The 20,262-nt window shown below is 44.8% G+C and overlaps 1 protein-coding gene and 1 non-coding gene across 2 annotated transcripts in view; both read left to right on the top strand.

The window, feature by feature from the left end:
• The first annotated feature begins 859 nt into the window (after positions 1–859).
• TRNAS-AGA (transfer RNA serine (anticodon AGA)) lies at positions 860–941 on the top strand. Its single transcript has one exon. It is a non-coding gene; the product is annotated as a tRNA-Ser (tRNA).
• HS1BP3 (HCLS1 binding protein 3) overlaps positions 860–20,262 on the top strand; it is a 39,169-nt gene continuing 19,766 nt past the window's right edge. The window contains exons 1-4 of the mRNA XM_035109989.3: positions 860–1,239; positions 3,436–3,601; positions 12,272–12,479; positions 19,516–19,735. Coding sequence (XP_034965880.3) covers positions 1,199–1,239; positions 3,436–3,601; positions 12,272–12,479; positions 19,516–19,735 — 635 coding nt within the window. The 5' untranslated portion in view covers positions 860–1,198. The remainder of the gene's footprint in view (positions 1,240–3,435; positions 3,602–12,271; positions 12,480–19,515; positions 19,736–20,262) is intronic.

Below are 20,262 nucleotides of genomic sequence, written 5' to 3'. Positions count from 1 at the left end.
GTGGCTTGCTTTATCCAAACGCAACGCTTCCAGATCGGCAGCAATACCTCTGGTTACGAACTTAATTCTAAGAAATGAATGAAAGAAAAACCACGCATGGGCGTAGCCAGGATTTTTGTTGTGGGGGGGGGAAGGACTTTTTTTGAGGGGGGCAGAACCGACGTGATTGATCAGTTAGTTGAGTATTAATAGTGTTGATATGGGGGCGGGCAACTTCCCCCGCCCATGATACCATGGCTTTCAATTAAGAGGCACAATTACGATAGTATTGCAAAGGGTTTGGTGAACCTTGCCCCAGAATCACAATGTAAAGCAAGGTCGACGTGGCATAGCTGCCAAGTTTTCCCTTTTCTCGCGAGGAAGCCTATTCAGCAGAAGGGAAAATCCCTTTAGAAAAGGGATAACTTGGCAGCTATGCGACGTGGCATAATAGTAAGTAAAGGTAAAGGGATCCCTGACCATTAGGTCCAGTCGTGACCGACTCTGGGGGGTTGCGGCGCTCATCTCGCCCGACCTTCTGATCGGCAAGCCCTAGCCTAGGCTCTGTGGTTTAACCCAGAGCGCCACCCGCGTCCCTCATAATAGGAAGTAGCTCCGTGCAAATTGCTCTCCGTGGAGGCGTTTTCGTTTTTTTTCAGTGCAGATTTATACGTTTTATTGGTACAAGAGGGTTAACTTTCATTTCCTTGTGCAATATATGAATCCCGATACTGGGGGATTGGACTAGATTAACCTCCAATTTAGGTTCCTTTCCAACTATACAATTCTATACTGTTAACTATACAAAATCCTTGGGGGAGGGGGGGGGAAAGGAAGAGGAATTTAAAAAGACTTGCTCAGAAATTCTCCACCACTAGGAGTAGTCGTGGCCGAGTGGTTAAGGCGATGGACTAGAAATCCATTGGGGTCTCCCCGCGCAGGTTCGAATCCTGCCGACTACGGCGCGGATTTATTTTTCAAAGGGCCAAACTTTTAATTGAAGCGCCTTGATCCTAGCAGGGCGGGGGTTTCCCGGAAGAACCAGGATGGGGCCGCCAGAGGCAGCGTAAGCCCAGCTCTTGGGAAGGGAAACTCGTGACACTCCGATCTCCTCCTCCTCCTCCTATTCTCCAGCCTTGCAACAGCAGCGGCACTTTCGCTGCGCGCAACTCGAGTCCCAGCAAAGTCTGCGCTGCGCCGGTGGAGCTTTGGCGACGCCATGCAGCCCAGCTCGGGGCCTGCCGTGCTGGTCACCACCAGGTAAGGCGGCTTGCAGTGCAGGGGCCTCGGTTTGCTCTGTCTCCCTGCCTCTTGCCGCTTCCCAAAGCGAGGAGGACGCGGGGCTTGGAGAGTTCAGGGGAGCTTTCTTGGCCGAGCAATCCCCGGGATCCAGATGCGCGCCTTGGGCCCGGCTCAGCAGCTGGCATGGGCTGCCTTTCTGCCTCCTCGGGCTGCATCTCTCCCGAGCAGGACGAGCCTCTCTGCCTGCGCCTCCTGTCTCTCCAGTAGCGCCTCCTTCCTTCTCCCCCGCGGCTCCCCTCTTCCCAAAGGCGCACGGGTTTCTTTGCGCACCCGCCCGCCTGCTTTGGTTACAACCAAGTCCAGAGCGCGTGGAACTGGCAGCCAGCTTCCTCCATCTTAGCCTTGGGTGGGTGGGTGGGGTTAATTTATTGTTCGGTGCATTGGTACCACCCCGCCTTTTTCTCCAAGGAGCTGGAGGGGGCGTGCATTTTATTGTTATTATTTATTACATTTTTATAGCGCCCTTCATCCAAGAATCGCAGGGCAGTTTGCAATCGAAAAGTACAAAAGTAACGAAACAAAATCAATGCCCCCACTATGGTTCTGCCCCTCATTTAATTATTTCTTTTTCCCATTTATTCAACTGTTACAATACAGCTTTGTCCACTGCCATAATATCTCAGAATGATCATTCCAATCCCACATCACTGTCATGTTGGCTCCCCTAATACTCAACTACCAGTCTGGTTGATTAGTTATTGATGGTATGTGAGGCGTTCTGATAGAGCAGGGGTCCCCAAACTAAGGCCCTGGGGGCCGGATGCAGCTCAATCACCTTCTAAATCCGGCCCGCAGACAGTCCAGGAATCAGCATATTTTTACATGAGTAGAATGTGTCCTTTTATTTAAAATGCACCTCTGGGTTATTTGTGGGGCATAGGAATTCGTTCATTCCCCCTCCAAAAATATAGTCCAGCCCCCCACAAGCTCTGGGGACAGTGGACCGGCCCCCTGCTGAAAAAGTTTGCTGACCCCCTTGCTCTAGCAAGACTCCAGTTGTTATTAACCCAAGCCCCTGTCTATTTGTATATTGGAGGTTTCCTTTCATTGTTGGCAATAACTAGTCTAGTGGCTGAACAGGAAGGAAATTCTTTAGATTTAAAGGTAGAATTTGGGGTCAACTCTAGTGATAATAAGGCAAGTGCCAAATTAAGAGGGATTGATTGCTGGGGGTCAGATAAAAACTTTCCCCCAAAAGGCGTGGACCATGGTACACTCCCACCAAACATGAATATAGGACCCTTGATCTCTACAGCCCTTCCTACATAATGGTGAGCTTGGAAGAATTTATCTTTGCAAGGCATGTGAGGGTCCAATGCCGCCAAAATTGTAAGGGAAATTTCCTGAAGGTGAGCCAAAATTGTTTTTAAAAATGGATTACGCCATATAGATTCCCATGCTTTCTCACTTATTGAAATTTCTGTGTCAGTTTCCCATCTCATTCAAATATCTTTTGTGTTGCCCACAAAGTTATTTAATACCATACCATATATCAGGCATGTCCAACAGGTAGATTGTGATCTACCGGAAGATCACTGGACGTCTGCGGTAGATCATTGGCTTCCCCCAAAGAAGCTAAACAACTGTGACTCCCCTTAAAAAAAAAAAAAGCTCAATATTTTACCTACTCCCTGAAAAAACTCAACAACTTTGACCCAACCCCCCCTAAATGGGCCTTCCTCCTTCATAAAAAAAGCTCAACAACTTTGACCTGAACCCCCCAAAAGGGGGTCGATCACTGCCAGTTTTTAACTCTGTGAGTTGGCCACCGCTGCCATATACCACTGAAACTGCCCCTTTCAGAAACAATAGAATACTGAATGGTTTAGTTTATATAAAATATGCAGGGATTTATGCTATGCAAAATGAATCATGGAAAGAGAAGAAGGGAAGTCACTGATATTTTAAGGTCGCCTGGTGAGCTTCATGGCTGAATGGAGATTTGTAGAATTATAGCAGAGGGGACCCTGAGCGTCATCTAGTCCAACCCCCTGCAATGCAGGAATCTCAACATGGAGTCCCTCATCCAAACTGACCAGATCTGAACCTTTTGCCCAACTCTGGATCAAATACTGATGTCAGCGTTGGGAGTCTGTTGGCACCGAAACGTGGCCTTGAACTCTGATTGAACACTTTCTGTGTTTTCATTCGCAGACCTCTTCAAAACACCCACACAGGGATCGATCTGTCTGTTCCAGAGTACCAGGAAATCCGGGGAAAGATGATGTCAGGCCATGTGGAATATAATATTGTCGCCGTGACGCAGCTGCCTGCTTTCAAATCATCAAAGCACAAGCCAGAAGACATAATTCAGTTTATGGTAATCCATTATGAAACAGTTGCTGCTGATGTTGAACTGTTGTTATGCAGCAGAGAGAGCGCATATGGATACATGAGCGACACTATGAATCTAAGATGTCCATGACTAGAGATGCGGGTGTAGGAATGTGGGCGGCACTGTGGTGTAAACCACTGAGCCTCTTGGGCTTGCCAATCAGAAGGTCAGTGGTTCAAATCCCTGTGATGGGGTGAGCTCCCATTGCTCTGTCGCAGCTCCTGCCAACCTAGCAGTTCCAAAGCACGCCAGTGCAAGTAGATAAATAGGTACTGCTGCAGCGGGAAGGTAAACGGCATTTCCATACGCTCTGGTTTCTGTCATGGTGTTTTATTGCACTAGAAGCAGTTTAGTCATGCTGCCCACATGACCCGGAAAGCTGTCTGTGAACAAACGCTGGCTCCCTCAGCCTGAAAGCAAGATGAGCGCTGCAACCCCATAGTCACCTTTGACTGGACTTAACCTCATTGGGGCTTGGGGCCTCTTTCTGAACAATGTGGGGAGGAAGGGACTCTGGACTTTAAAGGATCTTTGTCTGGTAATTTCTCCTAGGATTTAAGTAAGGCATTATGTTTCTATTTTGAGGGAAAACATGACAGAACGTATCCCCTTTTGCTACAAAAATTGGTTTGGTTAAAAAAAGAGTTGCCTTAAATATTCAGTGGAACAATGTAGCAGCTACTTACGGTATGTTGTAAGTAATGGGTAGGCAACCTAAGGCCTGGGGGCCAGATCCGGCCCAATCACCTTCTCAATCTGGCCTGCGGACGGTCCGGGAATCAGCGTGTTTTTACATGAGCAGAATGTGTCCTTTTATTTAAAATGCATGTTGTTGTTGTTTAGTCGTTTAGTCGTGTCCGACTCTTCGTGACCCCATTATTTAAAATGTATATCTGGGTTATTTGTGGGGCATAGGAATTCATTCACCCCCCCCCAAATATAGTCCAGCCCCCCACAAGGTCTGAGGGACAGTGGAGCTGCCCCCTGCTGAAAAAGTTTGCTGACCCCTGTTGTAAGTACTCCCTGCAAAAAAATGCTCATATTGGGAAATATCCGAAGCAGATTGCTTTAAGAAAACCGCCATTTGTGCAGGTTTCTTGTTTCAGAGGGGAAGATCTATATTTTGCGCCAATAGACTTTGGATGCGAAGAAAGCATTTGATTTTAGAAGACAAATTAAGATGCTTGCCTGTAGCACAGTGGAAACAAAAAGCTTCTTGACAGTTTATGTTAATGGCTGGTTGTAAGCTGGTTCCTACATACATGCCATAGCTGCCAAGTTATCCCTTTTTTAAAGGGATTTTCCCTTATGCTGAATAGGCTTCCTCGAGAGAAACGGGAAAACTTGGCAGCTATGATACATGCCCATCCTTTGATGACTGTATTGTCAAACAATGATTTGCATGTGTGAATGGGCGATAATGCTTTGAATGTAATTGAATTACCTCCCCCCACCCCCAATTTATATTTACCTGTTTAATTGTCCTCAGTGGAGCCAGTTCACACATCCAGTCATTGAGTGTAGTAGAGTTTTCTCAGCCGAATGTGGTTGAAATGGCACCACTCAAACCAGCATTTTCCATGGAGGTAATGTGAGAAGAAGGATTCTGTCATGACTCATTCACACACATGCAAGCCATCACTTGATGCCATCAAGTGAGGAAAATGCTTGTGAACCATTCCTTTGCCCCTAATGGAGGGATGGGCAACTTTTCAACCTCCATATATTGTCAGTCTCCAGCTTTCATCAGTCCCAGCCAATATGCCCAGTCACCAGAGAAAATGGGAAGTGGAGTCTTGCAACATCGGAAGGGCAACAGGTTCCCTATCTGCTGCAATGAACAATGCTTAAGTTTTGGAAAGTTTTCTTCAGCTTCAGTTTTTATGCAGGGCATGGCGAACCTGTGGGCCTCTGGAAGTTGTTGGACTCCAAGTTCCATCATCTCTAGCCAGCATTGTTAAGCATGATGGGATGTGTAGTCCTATTGACACCCAGTGCTGGATTAAACCCTGTGGAGGCCCCTAGGCAGTCAAACTCTGGCCTTGCAAATTATCTCCTAATAATTGATTGTAGCCAATATTATTTTGATCCCTTGTCGCAGGACCCCGCAAAAGGCATGGGGCCCTTAGGGCAGTGCCTACTCTGCCTATTTGGCAATCTGGCACTGATTTCACCACATGTTCCCTATACTTGCACAGAGCCGTGTGACATTAAAGCGACTTTGTTCCTTGTTAGACACCTCGGCTGCTCTGATTTCCACCCCTTTCTCAGGAGATAATTAATTTGAACATTCCAGTCCCCTACTGGAATGGTATTTTCATCCTGCGAAATATTTTTTGGTCACTGTGGCATGGTCAAATACCTTAAATAGTTTAGCCGGTGTAGCTAATCTTAATTCTTGAGCTTGTTGCAGGCAGTTGAAACGGATAGAAGGTATTCTTTCCCCACTTGAGTAAGAGATGTCACATTCCATTTCGTTGGTGTTTCCAACCAAAGTAGTTGTGCCATGAAAACCTACTCAGTTTCACCTTGACCTGTTACATTATCCAAAGCTATTTAAAGCTTATCTGAGCAGCTTCATCTTGCCAGCCACCAACCTCTGAAGTCTTGTGTATGTTTGTAATTATATACAGCAATACACTTAGCATCATAGCTGCCAAGTTATCCCTTTTTAAAAGGGATTTTCCCTTATGCTGAATAGGCTTCCTCGTGAGAAAAGGGAAAACTTGGCAGCTATGCATAGCATAGCTGCCAAGTCTCCCGTATTCCCCGGGAAACTCCCGTTTTTCCAGCTGTCCCCAGCTGAAAAAACAGATTTTTTTGTTCCCCCCCGGTTTATTCTGGCGCAGCGGCCATTTTGGAACTGGGCGGAGCATGCTCAGAAGCGACTTTTGATGCTGTTTTGCCCAGTTCCAAAATGGCTGCAGCACGACTTCTGGTGCGGCGGCCATTTTGGAACAGGGCAGAGCAGCATTAGAAGTCGCTTCTGAGCATGCTCCGCCCAGTTCCAAAATGGCAACAGCGCTACTTCCGGTCTGCTACTTCCGGTCCAGTTCCGTATTTCTCAGCAGCGTTCAAAATTTGCCAGGCGCCAGGTGCATTTGGTGCCTGGCTATCGGCCACTTGTGACCAAGTGAAGATGCCCGGGTGCCAGGATGCCTGATGTCTCCCCCATCTGGAGGTGTATTCCTGGGGATCCTTGGATCTTGCCTGTTTTCACACACAGACAACACATCCTTTAGAATTCTCTCCACAATAATTTATCTGCACAGTCAGAACAAATTTCAGGCACCAGGAAAAACAAAACAAAACAATTCCTTCCAGCAGCACCTTAGAGACCAACTAAGTTTGTCATTGGTATGAGCTTTTGTGTGCATGCACACTTCTTCAGATACCCAGTGTGCATGCACACGAAAGCTCATACCAATGACAAACTTAGTTGGTCTCTAAGGTGCTGCTGGAAGGAATTTTTTTGTTTTGTTTCGACTACGTCAGACCAACACGGCAACCTACCTGTAACTAGGAACCAGGAAGTCATCTTTGAACCATCTGGCCCCCAGATGTCAACTAGACGTTCTGTTTTGGCGGCTGAAACCCTGGTTTTAGGAGTCATTTGGCACCTAGTTAATATATCTCAGTTTCTAACCCTGGATCAGGAGATGTCAATAATAAAGCACAAGTGAAGCCTGAAAAGAAATTGCAGAGGGCAAGAGGGATTTTTTGCCTTCTACTCTACTTCCTCCCCAGCATGTTCCCTCTCTTTCTCTCAAAGGTACACATGCAGGCAAGTGTGTCCTTTCTTTCTCAGGGGCTTGTTCTTCCTCATAGTCTCATTTAATCTTCTCCTTTGCCAGCATCACTGGGAACATGAACAGGGTGAGTTTTTAATAGCATTCATGCCAGGGCTATGTCTTTAGCCAATGTTCATCCATTCTTTCCGTATGGGTTTGCTGGTGGGCTTATCAGATAGTTGGGCTCTCCGAGATACTTTTGTGTGCAATGTATGCTTCAACCCTCAGAAATAAAAATCCACACAATTATATACTGTAGTAAATCTGAGACCAGAATCCAGTGCATACTTTCTTGAGAGTAAGGCCAATTAAACACAGTTGGTGTGGTGCTGATAATGCCACGGTTGCAGGTTCGATTCCTGTATGAGACAACTGCATATTTCTGCATTGCAGGGGCTTTATAAGGTTGCCCTGAACCCTTATCCCTTGCAAAAGCTGCAGTTCCCCCTTCCCCAAATTATGCTTGGAAATTCCTTGCTCTTTTCCTTGCTGTATTGAATTTGATCCTTTCTTTTCCTTCTCTTCTTTCTTTCTCTCTTTTTCTCCCAACACATTTCAGTGGCATGTTTATCTCTGATTCTGATTAAAGGTAGGTAGCCGTGTTAGTCTGAGTCGAAGCAAAATAATTTTCCCCCCCTTCAGTAGCACCTTAAAGACCAACTAATTTTTTATTTTGGTATGAGCTTTCCTGTGCATGCACACTTCGTCAGATACGTCAGAAGGTATCTGACGAAGTGTGCATGCACACGAAAGCTCATACCAAAATAAAAACTTAGTTGGTTTTTAAGGTGCTACTGAAGGAATTTTTCTGATTCTGATGCCACTGTAAAATGACAAAGCCAACAGCCTGGACCAGGGGTCAGCAACCTAAGGCCCATGGGCTGGAAGCAGCCCATGGAGGTCGTTTGACCGGCCCACTAGCCAACCCTGAACTGAGCTGCCTGCTCGTGCACTGTGCTAAACCGGTGCAACGCGGGGCAGGGACTTCGTGTCTGTGCAGACGCCGAAAATCGCGGGAGCGCGTGCTATCTGGCCCATGGAGGGATCCCTGCAGGACTGATTTGGCCCAGGCAAGATAAACCTTGCTGACCGCTGGCCTAGATTCTCATACATGTCTTCACAGAAGTAAGCGCCCTTGAGTTCACTGGAGCTTACACCCAGGCAAGTCGTCGTCTTCTTTGGCGATCACTCGTAGCCTAGGATTGTCTTCCATGAACACGGTTTTAACAGGGAGTCTGTAGGTGACTGTGGAGGCCAATTTGGGATTCACACCTCCTTCCACAGTGGGGGCACAGGTTTCCGGGTGGGAGTTGATCACGGTGAGGGTTTGCCAAGCGTGCCTTCCTCTTAGCACATTTCTCCCTTTCGTCCTGAGTTCGAGCGTCGTCAAAGTTCATGACACTTTTGGTAAAGGCTGTTCTCCAATTGGAGCGCTCGCAGGCCAGTGTTTCCCAGTTGTTGGTGTTTATACTACATTTTTAAAGATGTAGTATAAACACCAACAACTGGGAAACACTGGCTTGCGAGCGCTCCAAGATTTGCCTTGAGAGATTCTTTAAACCTCTATTGTTGACCACTAGCAAGTGAGTATAGGATTGAAGGGTAACATCCAGGGGCGTTGAAGCTCAGTCAGTCAAGTGTGAGACTCTTAATCTCTGGATCGTGGATTCAAGCCCCACGTTGGGCAAAAGATTCCTGGATTGCAGGGGGTTGTCCCAGATGACGCTTGTGGTCTCTTACAATTCTACAGTTCTATGATACTATCATTTTAGGTACTTTAAAAGACTTTGGACACATGCCCATGAAATAAATTTGCCTCTGGCCAGATCAGCATAGAGGGTGGCAGAGTGTACTGCCATGGCACCAGCCACCCCTGGGGGAAAAAAGCAGTTAAAAAGGGGCTAGAAGGGGCTGGAGTAAAAGATAGGGGCCTCAGACTCCCTAGGCCACCCGGCCTTGTGCAGAAGTGAGACCATTAGCTCTCAGTGGTTTCAGACCAGGGGGCACCCACTTTGCTGCCTAAGTTGCTAAACTTAATGCAAACTTTCTCCCAGCTATTATTCTTCCTATGTTGTACTTTAGGGTTGGGGACATCCCTTGATGCAGTAGCAAGCTCTACTGTCACGCATTTTGCTTGATCATAGCTGCCACGTTTTCCCTTTTCTCGTGAGGAAGCCTATTCAGCATAAGGGAATTTCCCTTAAAAAAAGGGGAGAACTTGGCAGCTATGTGCTGGATCGACCATCAGGGAGCACACACTGTTCTCTGTGTGTACAGGTTTATTTTTAAGGACGTCACTTCTGTAGCAAAATTAAGAAATGTAGAAGAGCCTGAATCTTTGAGTGGTATATGATGGTTGGTTCCAGTAGAGGGCACTCAAACACCATTCAAGAGCATATTTATCTAGGCCTGGAGGTGGCCAGAAAGACAGCGTTCTTTCTGGCGATGTTGAGAACAGGGGATGCACTGAATGTTTGTGCTTAGAATAATAGAATCACAGAATGGTAAAGTTGGAAGGGATCCCAGGGGTTATCAGCCCAGCTCCCCTGCAATGCAGGAATCTTTTGCCTGGCGTGAGACTCGAACCCATGACCCTGAGATTAAGAGTCTCACGCTCTACCGATCGAGCTATCCCAGCTTGTTCTTATTTGAAACCAATGGATCTTCTATCTACACCAATCAATAAGTTTATTATCCAATGTAAGGGTGAAGGAGTTCTGTTCCGTGAATTTATAAGAATGGGAGCTTAGAGTGTGGCTGTTTACTGAAAATTCAAGCTGATATGTTTGCACAAAGCTTGCAACGCCACCAATTTATTAAGCATTCATCCTGATATGTTATCATGGACGTTATATGAAATTGCCAGGTTATGGTGATTATCTCACACTTTCTATCATTTTTGTTATCAGAGCTTTTTTACTAGGAAGTGCGCTCAAAGTTTGTGTGAATAAACAGCCCATCTGGATGTGCCCTTTAAGGTTAAATGCAGGCATAAGTTGGAAACTAAAAGTTGTTGGTGGTTTGAACCAGATCTGATCTTAATTGTTTGGTGGTGAGTTTAGGCTACATCATGGGTGGGCAAACTAAGGCCTGGGGGCCGGATCTGGCCCAATCGCCTTCTAAATCCGGCCCGCAGATGGTCCGGGAATCAGCATGCTTTTACATGAGTAGAATGTGTCCTTTTATTTAAAATGCATCTATGGGTTATTTGTGGGGCCTGGGAATTCATTCATTTCCTCCACCCCCCCCAAATATAGTCCAGCCCCCCACAAGGTCTGAGGGACAGTGGACCAGCCCCCTGCTGAAAAAGTTTGCTGACCCCCGTGCTACATCCTAAAATACAAGATGAGATTTATGGATCTGTGTTCACATTAAGATTTTTTTTTTAAATTTTGTTTCAGTGCTACTATGGTTTTGTTCTTGGTCTTTAAAATTAGAGTTGCAAGGAGCTTTGAATCTGCAATATAGCATTCCCGACAGTTGGCCATCCATGCTGTGAATAAGTTTCACTTATTTATCACTTATTAAGTCACTTGCTCGAATATTGCTGACCTTAAATCAGCGTGTGAACAGATTGTCAAAGTGATCAATGCAAATCCACAGAAGCTTTTTGCTCCTTTTACAGATAATCCATTGTGAGCATTTCTGGGGCCACAAACAAAGGCTGTTCTGTAAACAAGGCAGAAACTGTGTTCAGAAGGTCCCATATAGCAGCCACCAGCGGAAGAATGGGCTCTTCATGGCAACCGTTGCCTTCCTAAACTCATAAAATTTGCAAGCATTTTTTTCTTTCTGATTTTCATTTATATATTTATACTTTTCAAGTTTATACATTTCACTAATTTTACAGTCATTTTGACATTTCAAAACTTGACTTCCTCTTTCTGCGGTTCCTTAAATTTAATTTTTAATATCTCCTGGATATCCAAATTAACTTAATTTGCTCATTTATTTCATCTTCTTTAAATATATACTCTTATAAAACTGCAGGTTATTACAATAATCCTGCCAGTGTTTTTATCTGTTTATAATTTATCTGTAAATATTCAATAAAACATTTCCATTCTTTTATAGTTATATGTTATCTTGATTTCTTATTCTTCCAGTCAAGCATTCATTTCTTCACCCTTCCCTTCATTTCTGTATTGCTTCTCCTTTGTCAGGGTCACTGGGATTCCTGCATTGCTGGGGGTTGGACTAGATGACCCTCAGGGTCCCTTCCAACTTTACAATTCTATGAGCAGGGTGAGCTTTCAAGCTTTCAATAGTATTTATGCCAATCCTTAGCCAATTTTCACCCCTTTTTTCCGTATAGGTTTGTTTCATGCGGACCAATCAGAGCTGGATTTAGGTTTGTATTTCAGTTCAACAATTACTTTGATAAAATACATATTTTGTTATGTGCAAATGGCTTTAGATACCGATTAGGTCCATAAATTACCATATAGCATATATTCAACACAAAAAAAACAGCGACAATTTGTTGTTGACAAAGGACAGCTGCAATGAAAATGACCGTCTAGATATGTTGCTACACTGCAGTAACAAGAATAAGAGATTGAATCTAACTCTTTTTTCCCTCCAGACTCATTGCAGTATATGTAACTCTTAGAGAAACTGTAAATGGGAAACAATTTTTGAAATCTAGCTCATTATCCTGTGGACCCATTTCCAAATTTGTTTCCCGATTACAATTTTTCTATGGCTAACTTGGTCCGTTAATTGTAATAGGAGTACAAATAAGTTGGATTCGACTCAGTGTATTTTGTTTTAGAATTGTGAGCAACAACAGCCTGCGCTGTGACAAGCTTCTCCATATTTCTCATTTAACGACAAAGACAAATTCTGCCTATTCTGCTTACAGGTCTCAAAGAAGTACAGCGAGATTGAGGAGTTTTATCAGAAGCTGGCTACACGTTACCCACAATCCTCTCTGCCACCGCTGCCAAGGAAAGTGCTGTTTGTTGGGGAGTTCGACATCCGGGAACGGAGAGCTGCCTTTAATGAGATCATGAGATCCATTTCCAAAGACACAGATCTAGCAACAAGTCCCGAGTTAATGGAATTCCTAGGTAACTCCCAAGCATGCTTTCGTATGGTAATATGTCTTTTATTCAATATCCAGTGACCCTTTAAGCTTTTGAATACCAGAGAAATTTTGCAAAATCTCCTATCAATTTCCAAGACACTTTTCCCCTTAAGGTATTAAATTCTCATGTCCAAGCACCTCCGCAAACCTGCTAGATTTGCTTTCCTACAAACCCTGTACTCAGATTGGTCTTGAATTTCATAAATACTCCTTTGCCTAATGGTGAGATTTGGTTGTAAAAGCACCCCGTGACTTAGACATGTAATGTGATTTAAGAAGAAAAGCCACACCTTCGTTATTAAAATGAGAAATGTTCTAGGTAGCATGGGCTGTGTGCTTTTCTCTTTTAAAAAGGCCAGAATTCTGCACCAAGGTAACAGTTACAGGTAGGTAGCCGTGTTGGTCTGACATAAATAATAATAAATTCCTTCCAGTAGCACCTTAGAGACCAACTAAGTTTGTCATTGGTGTGAGCTTTCGTGTGCATGCACACTTCTTCAGATACCTTCAGATACCATCTGAAGAAGTGTGCATGCACACGAAAGCTCATACCAATGACAAACCTAGTTGGTCTCTGAGGTGCTACTGGAAGGAATTTATTATTGTTGTTGTTGTTGTTGTTGTTGTTTGTTCCAAATGTAACAGTAAGACTTTGTAGCCTTAACATTTTTTTCGTGCGTGTGTGTGTGTGTTTTGTTATTTTATATACCGTAATTTATTCCATAGAACTTGCTCATTGTACGGAGGGCAGAGAGCGATGTAAAGTGTAAAATCTTGTCTGAATCACTCAGGATCTTGCCTCTGAGATTTCTCTAGCCATTTTCCACACAATGAGATAGATGCCAGATTTATTTTTTTTATATAAAAAACCTGACATTTTCAAAACGCTGAGTTCTTCATGCAATGCAGCCACTATGTTCGCACCAGATGATAGCAGAATTGCAAGATGCGCACTGCTGTTGATGTGGTGATGTTGCCAGTGGTGGACCTGCACAGCTGCCCATTATATGTATGCGTGGCTTAAAATGGGGTGGCTAACCTCTGGCCCTTCAGATGTGGGGGAACTCCAACTCCCACCAGCCCTCATCAGCATGCCCAGTGGGCAGGTGGGAAGGGAGTTGTTGTCCAGCAAAATCTGGAGGGCTACAGGTTCGTCACCCCCGCTTCAAATGCACTGTGGGAAGACAAGGCGCCTGGTTACTTTTGAGAGTAGCAAAAACTAAAGCCACTGTTTGGGGTTGAAACTGGGTGGCAGTCAACCACCTACATGGTTGTTGTTGTTTAGGCGTTTAGTCGTGTCAACTCTTCGTGACTCCATGGACCAGAGCACGCCAGGTACTCCTGTCTTGCACTGCCTCCTGCAGTTTGGTCAGACCCATGTTGGTAGCTTCGAGAACACTGTCCAACCATCTCGTCCACTTCTCCTTGTGCCCTCAATCTTTTCCAACATCAGGATCTTTTCCAGTCCTTACCACTCTTTGAAATCCTACATCAGAATGGCTATAAATGACAGGCAACTAACAACTGAGCCAGACAAACTCTATGATGCTCAAATATACTGTATCGGGGCCCTGTAATTGGGAAATTTAAAAATGTCTGATGTTTTACTATTTTTTTTATGTGCTAGATGGGTGGGGTAATGATGATGATGATAATAATAATAATAATAAAATAATAATAATAATAATAAATTCCATATACAATGCTCTCAGTGAGGTCTGCCTGGTACCCCCCCCCCGCCTTTAGTAGACTGAGATGCTGTTATGTTTCTAATGTGCTGCTGTGACGACCCTGGTCCCACTCTGCCTTACTATCACTGCGACACAGGAATCCAGAGGGGAAAACACCCACCCTCTGGTCCTGCCGCCTCAAAAATAAACCCCTTTTACTAATGGGTTTCTAAGTAAGGAGAGCCTTCCAGCCTGCGTGACCTGGTACCTTAAGAAACTCTAGGCTGTCCCCCAGGAATAACCTCTTGCCTCCAGTAAAGGGTCTCCCTCAGTTGGATTCCCCCACTGTAGAAGTTTGCCCTATGCACTCTGGCAACTTCTGGGCACCTCAGGTTACCCTTCTAAGCCTCCTCCGTGTAACTTCAGGACACAAACCACCACCTCCCTGCCTGAGGTGAGTTTTGCCCTCTCTTGAGTCACCACGGCTGTGAGTCCTGGTACCTCGCTGGAAAAATACAGACGGACCTCTTGTTGGCAAAAACAGAGATGAAGTTTTATTGTGTTAAAAACATAAGTGATTCTTTAACGTGTCATTTATTAATTAGCTTTGTTCCAGTTGTACAAAATAAACTCAGTCAAACATTTAACTTTAAGTTTTCCTAGCCTCTTCACTGTCTTCTAACAAGCCACCTCATAACATCACACCACACCTTCCTCCCTCTCCCTCCTAACTGACCAAACCGACTCTCCCTCCTTTCAAACCGGGCACAGTCCCGCCCCCATCAGAGTTCTATGCCAGTCAGGCTGGAGGTGGGTTAACTCTTTGCCAGCCGGGCAGAAATAAACATTTTAAAAGTGCTTCAATTTGTCACATATCTCCCCACCACCACAAAGACATTGCGTCGGCTTGCTCTTAATTAACTAGAGCAATGCCAAAGCAATGGGCTTGGGGTCCAAAATACTTCAATGCATTCTATAACATTCAAATTACAAAGTCAACTAAATTAACATCTCATAAACTTGTACACAGATAAACCATGTTTGGCATGTGTTAGATTATAACGCCTTAGCACAAATGTTTTGCTAGGGTTCCCACCATTTCATATAATAATTTGCACCATTCTATACCTCTCAAAAATACCTGGATAAGGCGTCCGCTATGATGTTTTCCTTCCCACTTATGTGCTTACCCTGTGTCTATTACATGAGTTGCTAGGCTAGTCCTCCCTGGGATGTTTGAGAAGATCTGAGCAAACTGAGCAAGGACTAATTTTAACTGCTCCTTTTGCTCTGGGGTCAGACTTTCATCGAATGACACCTCTGCTAGAGTTGTGCCCTTACTCAGCTCTCCCCACCCAGTTAAATGAATCCCTTGGGTCACCTTCCCCTTTACTTGTAACACCAACTTATTTCTGTCAAAATAAGGCTTAAGTAAATTTACATGAAAGTTTTTACATCGGTTCCCTTCCCCATCTAACTCTACCAAATAGTTCACCGCAGATATCCTCTCGACCACTTTGAAGGGACCGTCCCACGACATCTCCAACTTCTTTCGACGTCTTGTTCTTAACACGAGCACACTGTCACCAGGCTGGAAAGTTCTGTCTCTTGCGTGTGCATCATACCACTGCTTCTGTCGACGCTGTGCCTGTTGCAAGTTGTGAGCAGCTTGCTCCCGTAGCTCTTGAAGGTCGCTCTGCAGCTCCTGTAGATACGTCACAACATCAGGGCTGTCGATCTGCTCCTCCCCCGACCACGCTGCTTTCATCAAGTCTAGGGGTCCTCGTGGCTGTCGTCCAAATAGGAGTTCAAAAGGACTGAACCCTGTGCTCTCCTGCGGCACTTCGCGATAACCAAATAGGAAGTGTTGCAGCCTCTCATCCCAGTCGTTAGGATGATTGATGGAATAGGTTTTTAGCATCCGGCTCAGGGTCGAATTAAATTTCTCCGTCAAGCCATTCGACTGTGGATGATAAGCCGTAGTTTTAACATGCTTAATTCCACAAAGAGTTAAAAGCTCTTCCATGGTCTTGGACGTGAAGGATGTCCCTAAATCTGTTATAATTTCTTTGGGGAATCCCAGCCTTAGGAACACCGACATGAGGGCTTTTGCTACAGTCTTTGAGTCAATGTCCTTTAGAGGTATTGCTTCTGGATAGCGCGTAGCATAATCCACGAGGCATAAAATAAATTTATTCCCACTTTTTGTAACTCTGGAGATAGGCCCGAGGATGTCCACTCCTACTCTGGAAAAGGGCTCAGTAATTACGGGAATAGACTGTAACAAGCCTCGCGTTTTGTCCGCTCTTTTGCCTGCTTTTTGGCAGATCACACAGGACTTGCAATACTCTTTGATGTCTTTGCCCATCCCAGGCCAGTAAAATCTTGCTTGGATTCTATCACTAGTCTTTCTAATGCCTAGATGCGCTGCTGAGGGTGCGTCGTGTGCCATTTGTAGCACTTGCAACCGGTAAGCTCTTGGCAACACTAACTGTTTCTTCCTTTCCCAAACAGCAGCAGTTTTCCTCCTCCTAGAAATTCTATACAGTCTTCCCTCAATGGTGGTAAATAAGCAGGGGTTTTCCACAGTTACTTCTGCAGTAGGACTTTGTGCTTTACCCCACAGCTCTTTTATAGTTTCATCCTCTTTTTGATCACTCAAGAATTGGGCACCGTGCTCCTGGACCACTGGCACGCTAATCAGCCCTTCATCCTCACCAGGCTCTATGGGTGACTCTATAACTGCAGGAGGATTACTCTCAGTGACTTGAGACTGTGACCTAGTTATCACTTGAATACGGTGCTTCTGACTAGCTAGGTCATTCCCTATTAAAAAGGGTACCTCCAATTCATTTAGGATTCCTACTCTCCATTTGCCACAAAATCCTTTGTAGGTAATATCAACTTCAGCTAATGGTACTTCAAAATGTGGGCCCCATATGCCTTTTAAACTATAGGACTGACCCTTGAGGTACTGCTCCTTTGGAACAAATTGTGATTTGACAAGTGAGACTTCTGCTCCTGTGTCCCTCAAACCTAAACAAGACTGACCATTTAATTCAATTGGCTCCATGTAATCTTGGTTGCACTCCTGCTCAGCCCTCCAGACCTGTAATACCTTAGAAGTAGTCTCAACTGGACTGTCCGCTTTCTCTGAGCCTTCTGTCTGAGGCGAGCTATTTTCCTGTGACTGCGTTACCAGTTTTATTTGTTTAGCTGCAGTAGGTGTAGTTTGCGACTTAACCAGCAGGGGGCACCTGGCACGTACATGGCCCTCACGATTACAGAAAAAACAAGTGATTTTCTTAGACCCTGTCTTGTCAGAAACTGATTCCCTGACAGGAAAACTTTCTTGCCTGTCTTTAATTTCTCTGTTTCTCCATGGATTACCCTTCTGTGAGTGTTTTGGGAATGCTATTTCATTGAAATCACCTTGTAGTTCGTCTAAGACCTCGGCAACCGCTGCCACAGTTTTCAGCTTTTTATCCCTCAAGAACCAACGAAAATTGCTAGGGATTTGCTTAAAAAATTGTTCTAAACAAATTAATTGTTTTAACTCATCAAAGTTCTTCACTCCACTCCCTTGAATCCATCTGTCAAGTAATTTATCTAAGCGGCTAGCTAGTTGGGCATAAGTCTCTTTATGTTCCTTTTTTGCCTCACGAAAAGCCTTTCTGCTTTGTTCAGCCGTGAGTCCACATCGAACCCTGACCCTTTGCTTAAATACTTGGTAACTTGACAGCTCTTCTTCCCTCAGGTCAGCATAAATTTCACTTAGTATCCCACAAATTTGAGGTCTTAAATAAAGCATCCAGTTCTCCTCAGGTATTTGAAATTCCACACAAACGCGTTCGAAGGTAAATAGAAACGATTCGACATTATCGTCTTTTCCAAATTTGGGGAACCTTTTTAAATTAATTGCGATACTATCATTATTAACTGGACTCTGAGTTAATTCTGATCGCAAACGTATCTCTTCAAGCCTCATTCTGTCCTGTTCTAATTGTGCCCTTATCCTCTCTGACTGCATTCTCTCCTCAGATGCCATCTTTTCCCTCTCAGCTTCAATTCTAGCTTTTTCCCTCTCACTTTCAGCTTCAATCCTTGCTTTTTCTCTCTCACTTTCAATTCGGGCCATCTCAATTCGTAGTTTCATAACTTCTACCTCAGAACCTGGGCTTCCCTCAGCCCCTTCCGTTCTTTCATCTCCTTTTGCCTCTCTGGGTTTTCTTACGTGAGTCATTTTCCTCACAGGAAAATCCTGACAGACTCAAACCAAACTAGGCGCGTGAGCTTTGAATTTCGATCACGACGCTGCCACCAAAAATGTGACGACCCTGGTCCCACTCTGCCTTACTATCACTGCGACACAGGAATCCAGAGGGGAAAACACCCACCCTCTGGTCCTGCCGCCTCAAAAATAAACCCCTTTTACTAATGGGTTTCTAAGTAAGGAGAGCCTTCCAGCCTGCGTGACCTGGTACCTTAAGAAACTCTAGGCTGTCCCCCAGGAATAACCTCTTGCCTCCAGTAAAGGGTCTCCCTCAGTTGGATTCCCCCACTGTAGAAGTTTGCCCTATGCACTCTGGCAACTTCTGGGCACCTCAGGTTACCCTTCTAAGCCTCCTCCGTGTAACTTCAGGACACAAACCACCACCTCCCTGCCTGAGGTGAGTTTTGCCCTCTCTTGAGTCACCACGGCTGTGAGTCCTGGTACCTCGCTGGAAAAATACAGACGGACCTCTTGTTGGCAAAAACAGAGATGAAGTTTTATTGTGTTAAAAACATAAGTGATTCTTTAACGTGTCATTTATTAATTAGCTTTGTTCCAGTTGTACAAAATAAACTCAGTCAAACATTTAACTTTAAGTTTTCCTAGCCTCTTCACTGTCTTCTAACAAGCCACCTCATAACATCACACCACACCTTCCTCCCTCTCCCTCCTAACTGACCAAACCGACTCTCCCTCCTTTCAAACCGGGCACAGTCCCGCCCCCATCAGAGTTCTATGCCAGTCAGGCTGGAGGTGGGTTAACTCTTTGCCAGCCGGGCAGAAATAAACATTTTAAAAGTGCTTCAATTTGTCACAGCTGCCAAGATTCCTGCAGCTGTTATGAGGGTTGTTTTGTTCTATTTTTGTAGTACAAGTATTTATATTCATGTTTTTAATTGTGTTGTAAGTCGCTTGGAGACCTTCGGCCTACAAGTGGCTAACAAGTCCAATTAATGATGATTAAACAGTTCTCCATTTTGTTTGCCAAACTGTCAGAAGTTGGTGACATTGGCACGGGGCAAGACTGCCCTCTTTTGAAGCCTCTGCGTTCAGTTTTCCATGCTGTGCTTCTGCAGGAACCAGACCCACTGGCGCCACGGACATCAAAAGTAAAAATCTCCCCAATGTGGAAGACAAGGATGACGAAAACGAAGCCTTTGATTTCTTCAAAGAGGAAAGGACGCCTGACCCCATTCCCCTGTTCAAGTCCTCGAAAGAGCAGGATGTTAAAGAGAGAAAAGAAAAAGAGGAAGAGGAGGACGGGGATGACGATGGAGACCCACTTGGTGTTATCAAGTATGACTTCTTAATTTTACAGTGCCCCTTATGCAAAATGTCCATCATTAATCTGTTTTGCCATACTGTCCTAGTTGTACTTCTGAGCTGTAGTAGCTGTGTTGATGCCCAAAAAAGAAGAAAGGCAGGGCTTGAGAAAGGAGACAGAAACTATGGGGAAGATCCCTCCATTTACAACATCTCCAATTCAAGTGCCTAGAGATACTTGCTTGTCTTCAGTGCCGGTAGCAATCAAAGAAGGCACCTAGGTCACCTAGGGTGATCTAGTCCAACTCCCTGCAGTGCAGGAATCTTTTGTCCAATGTGGGACTCAAACCCAAGGATGGAGCTATCAGGAGCTCTTGTTTAATCCTCTGAATTATCTGCGAGAAGCCCCCCATAAGCAAGACTAGATTATTTACATGAAAACATATGAGCAGGTGTGATCGTCCTAACTAGGGCAAATCCCAGCCAATGTTAAGCATGGGTAAATAGCACTTTGAAGTTTTAAACTTTTGGCTATAGTGTGTCTTCATTTATTTCGCTTT

The sequence above is a fragment of the Zootoca vivipara genome, chromosome 3 (genome assembly GCF_965207765.1).
Source record: "Zootoca vivipara chromosome 3, rZooViv2.hap1.1, whole genome shotgun sequence".
NCBI lineage: Eukaryota > Metazoa > Chordata > Lepidosauria > Squamata > Lacertidae > Zootoca > Zootoca vivipara.
The sequence above is the reverse complement of the archived record's forward strand: the minus strand, read 5'-3'. Positions and strand labels throughout refer to the sequence as shown.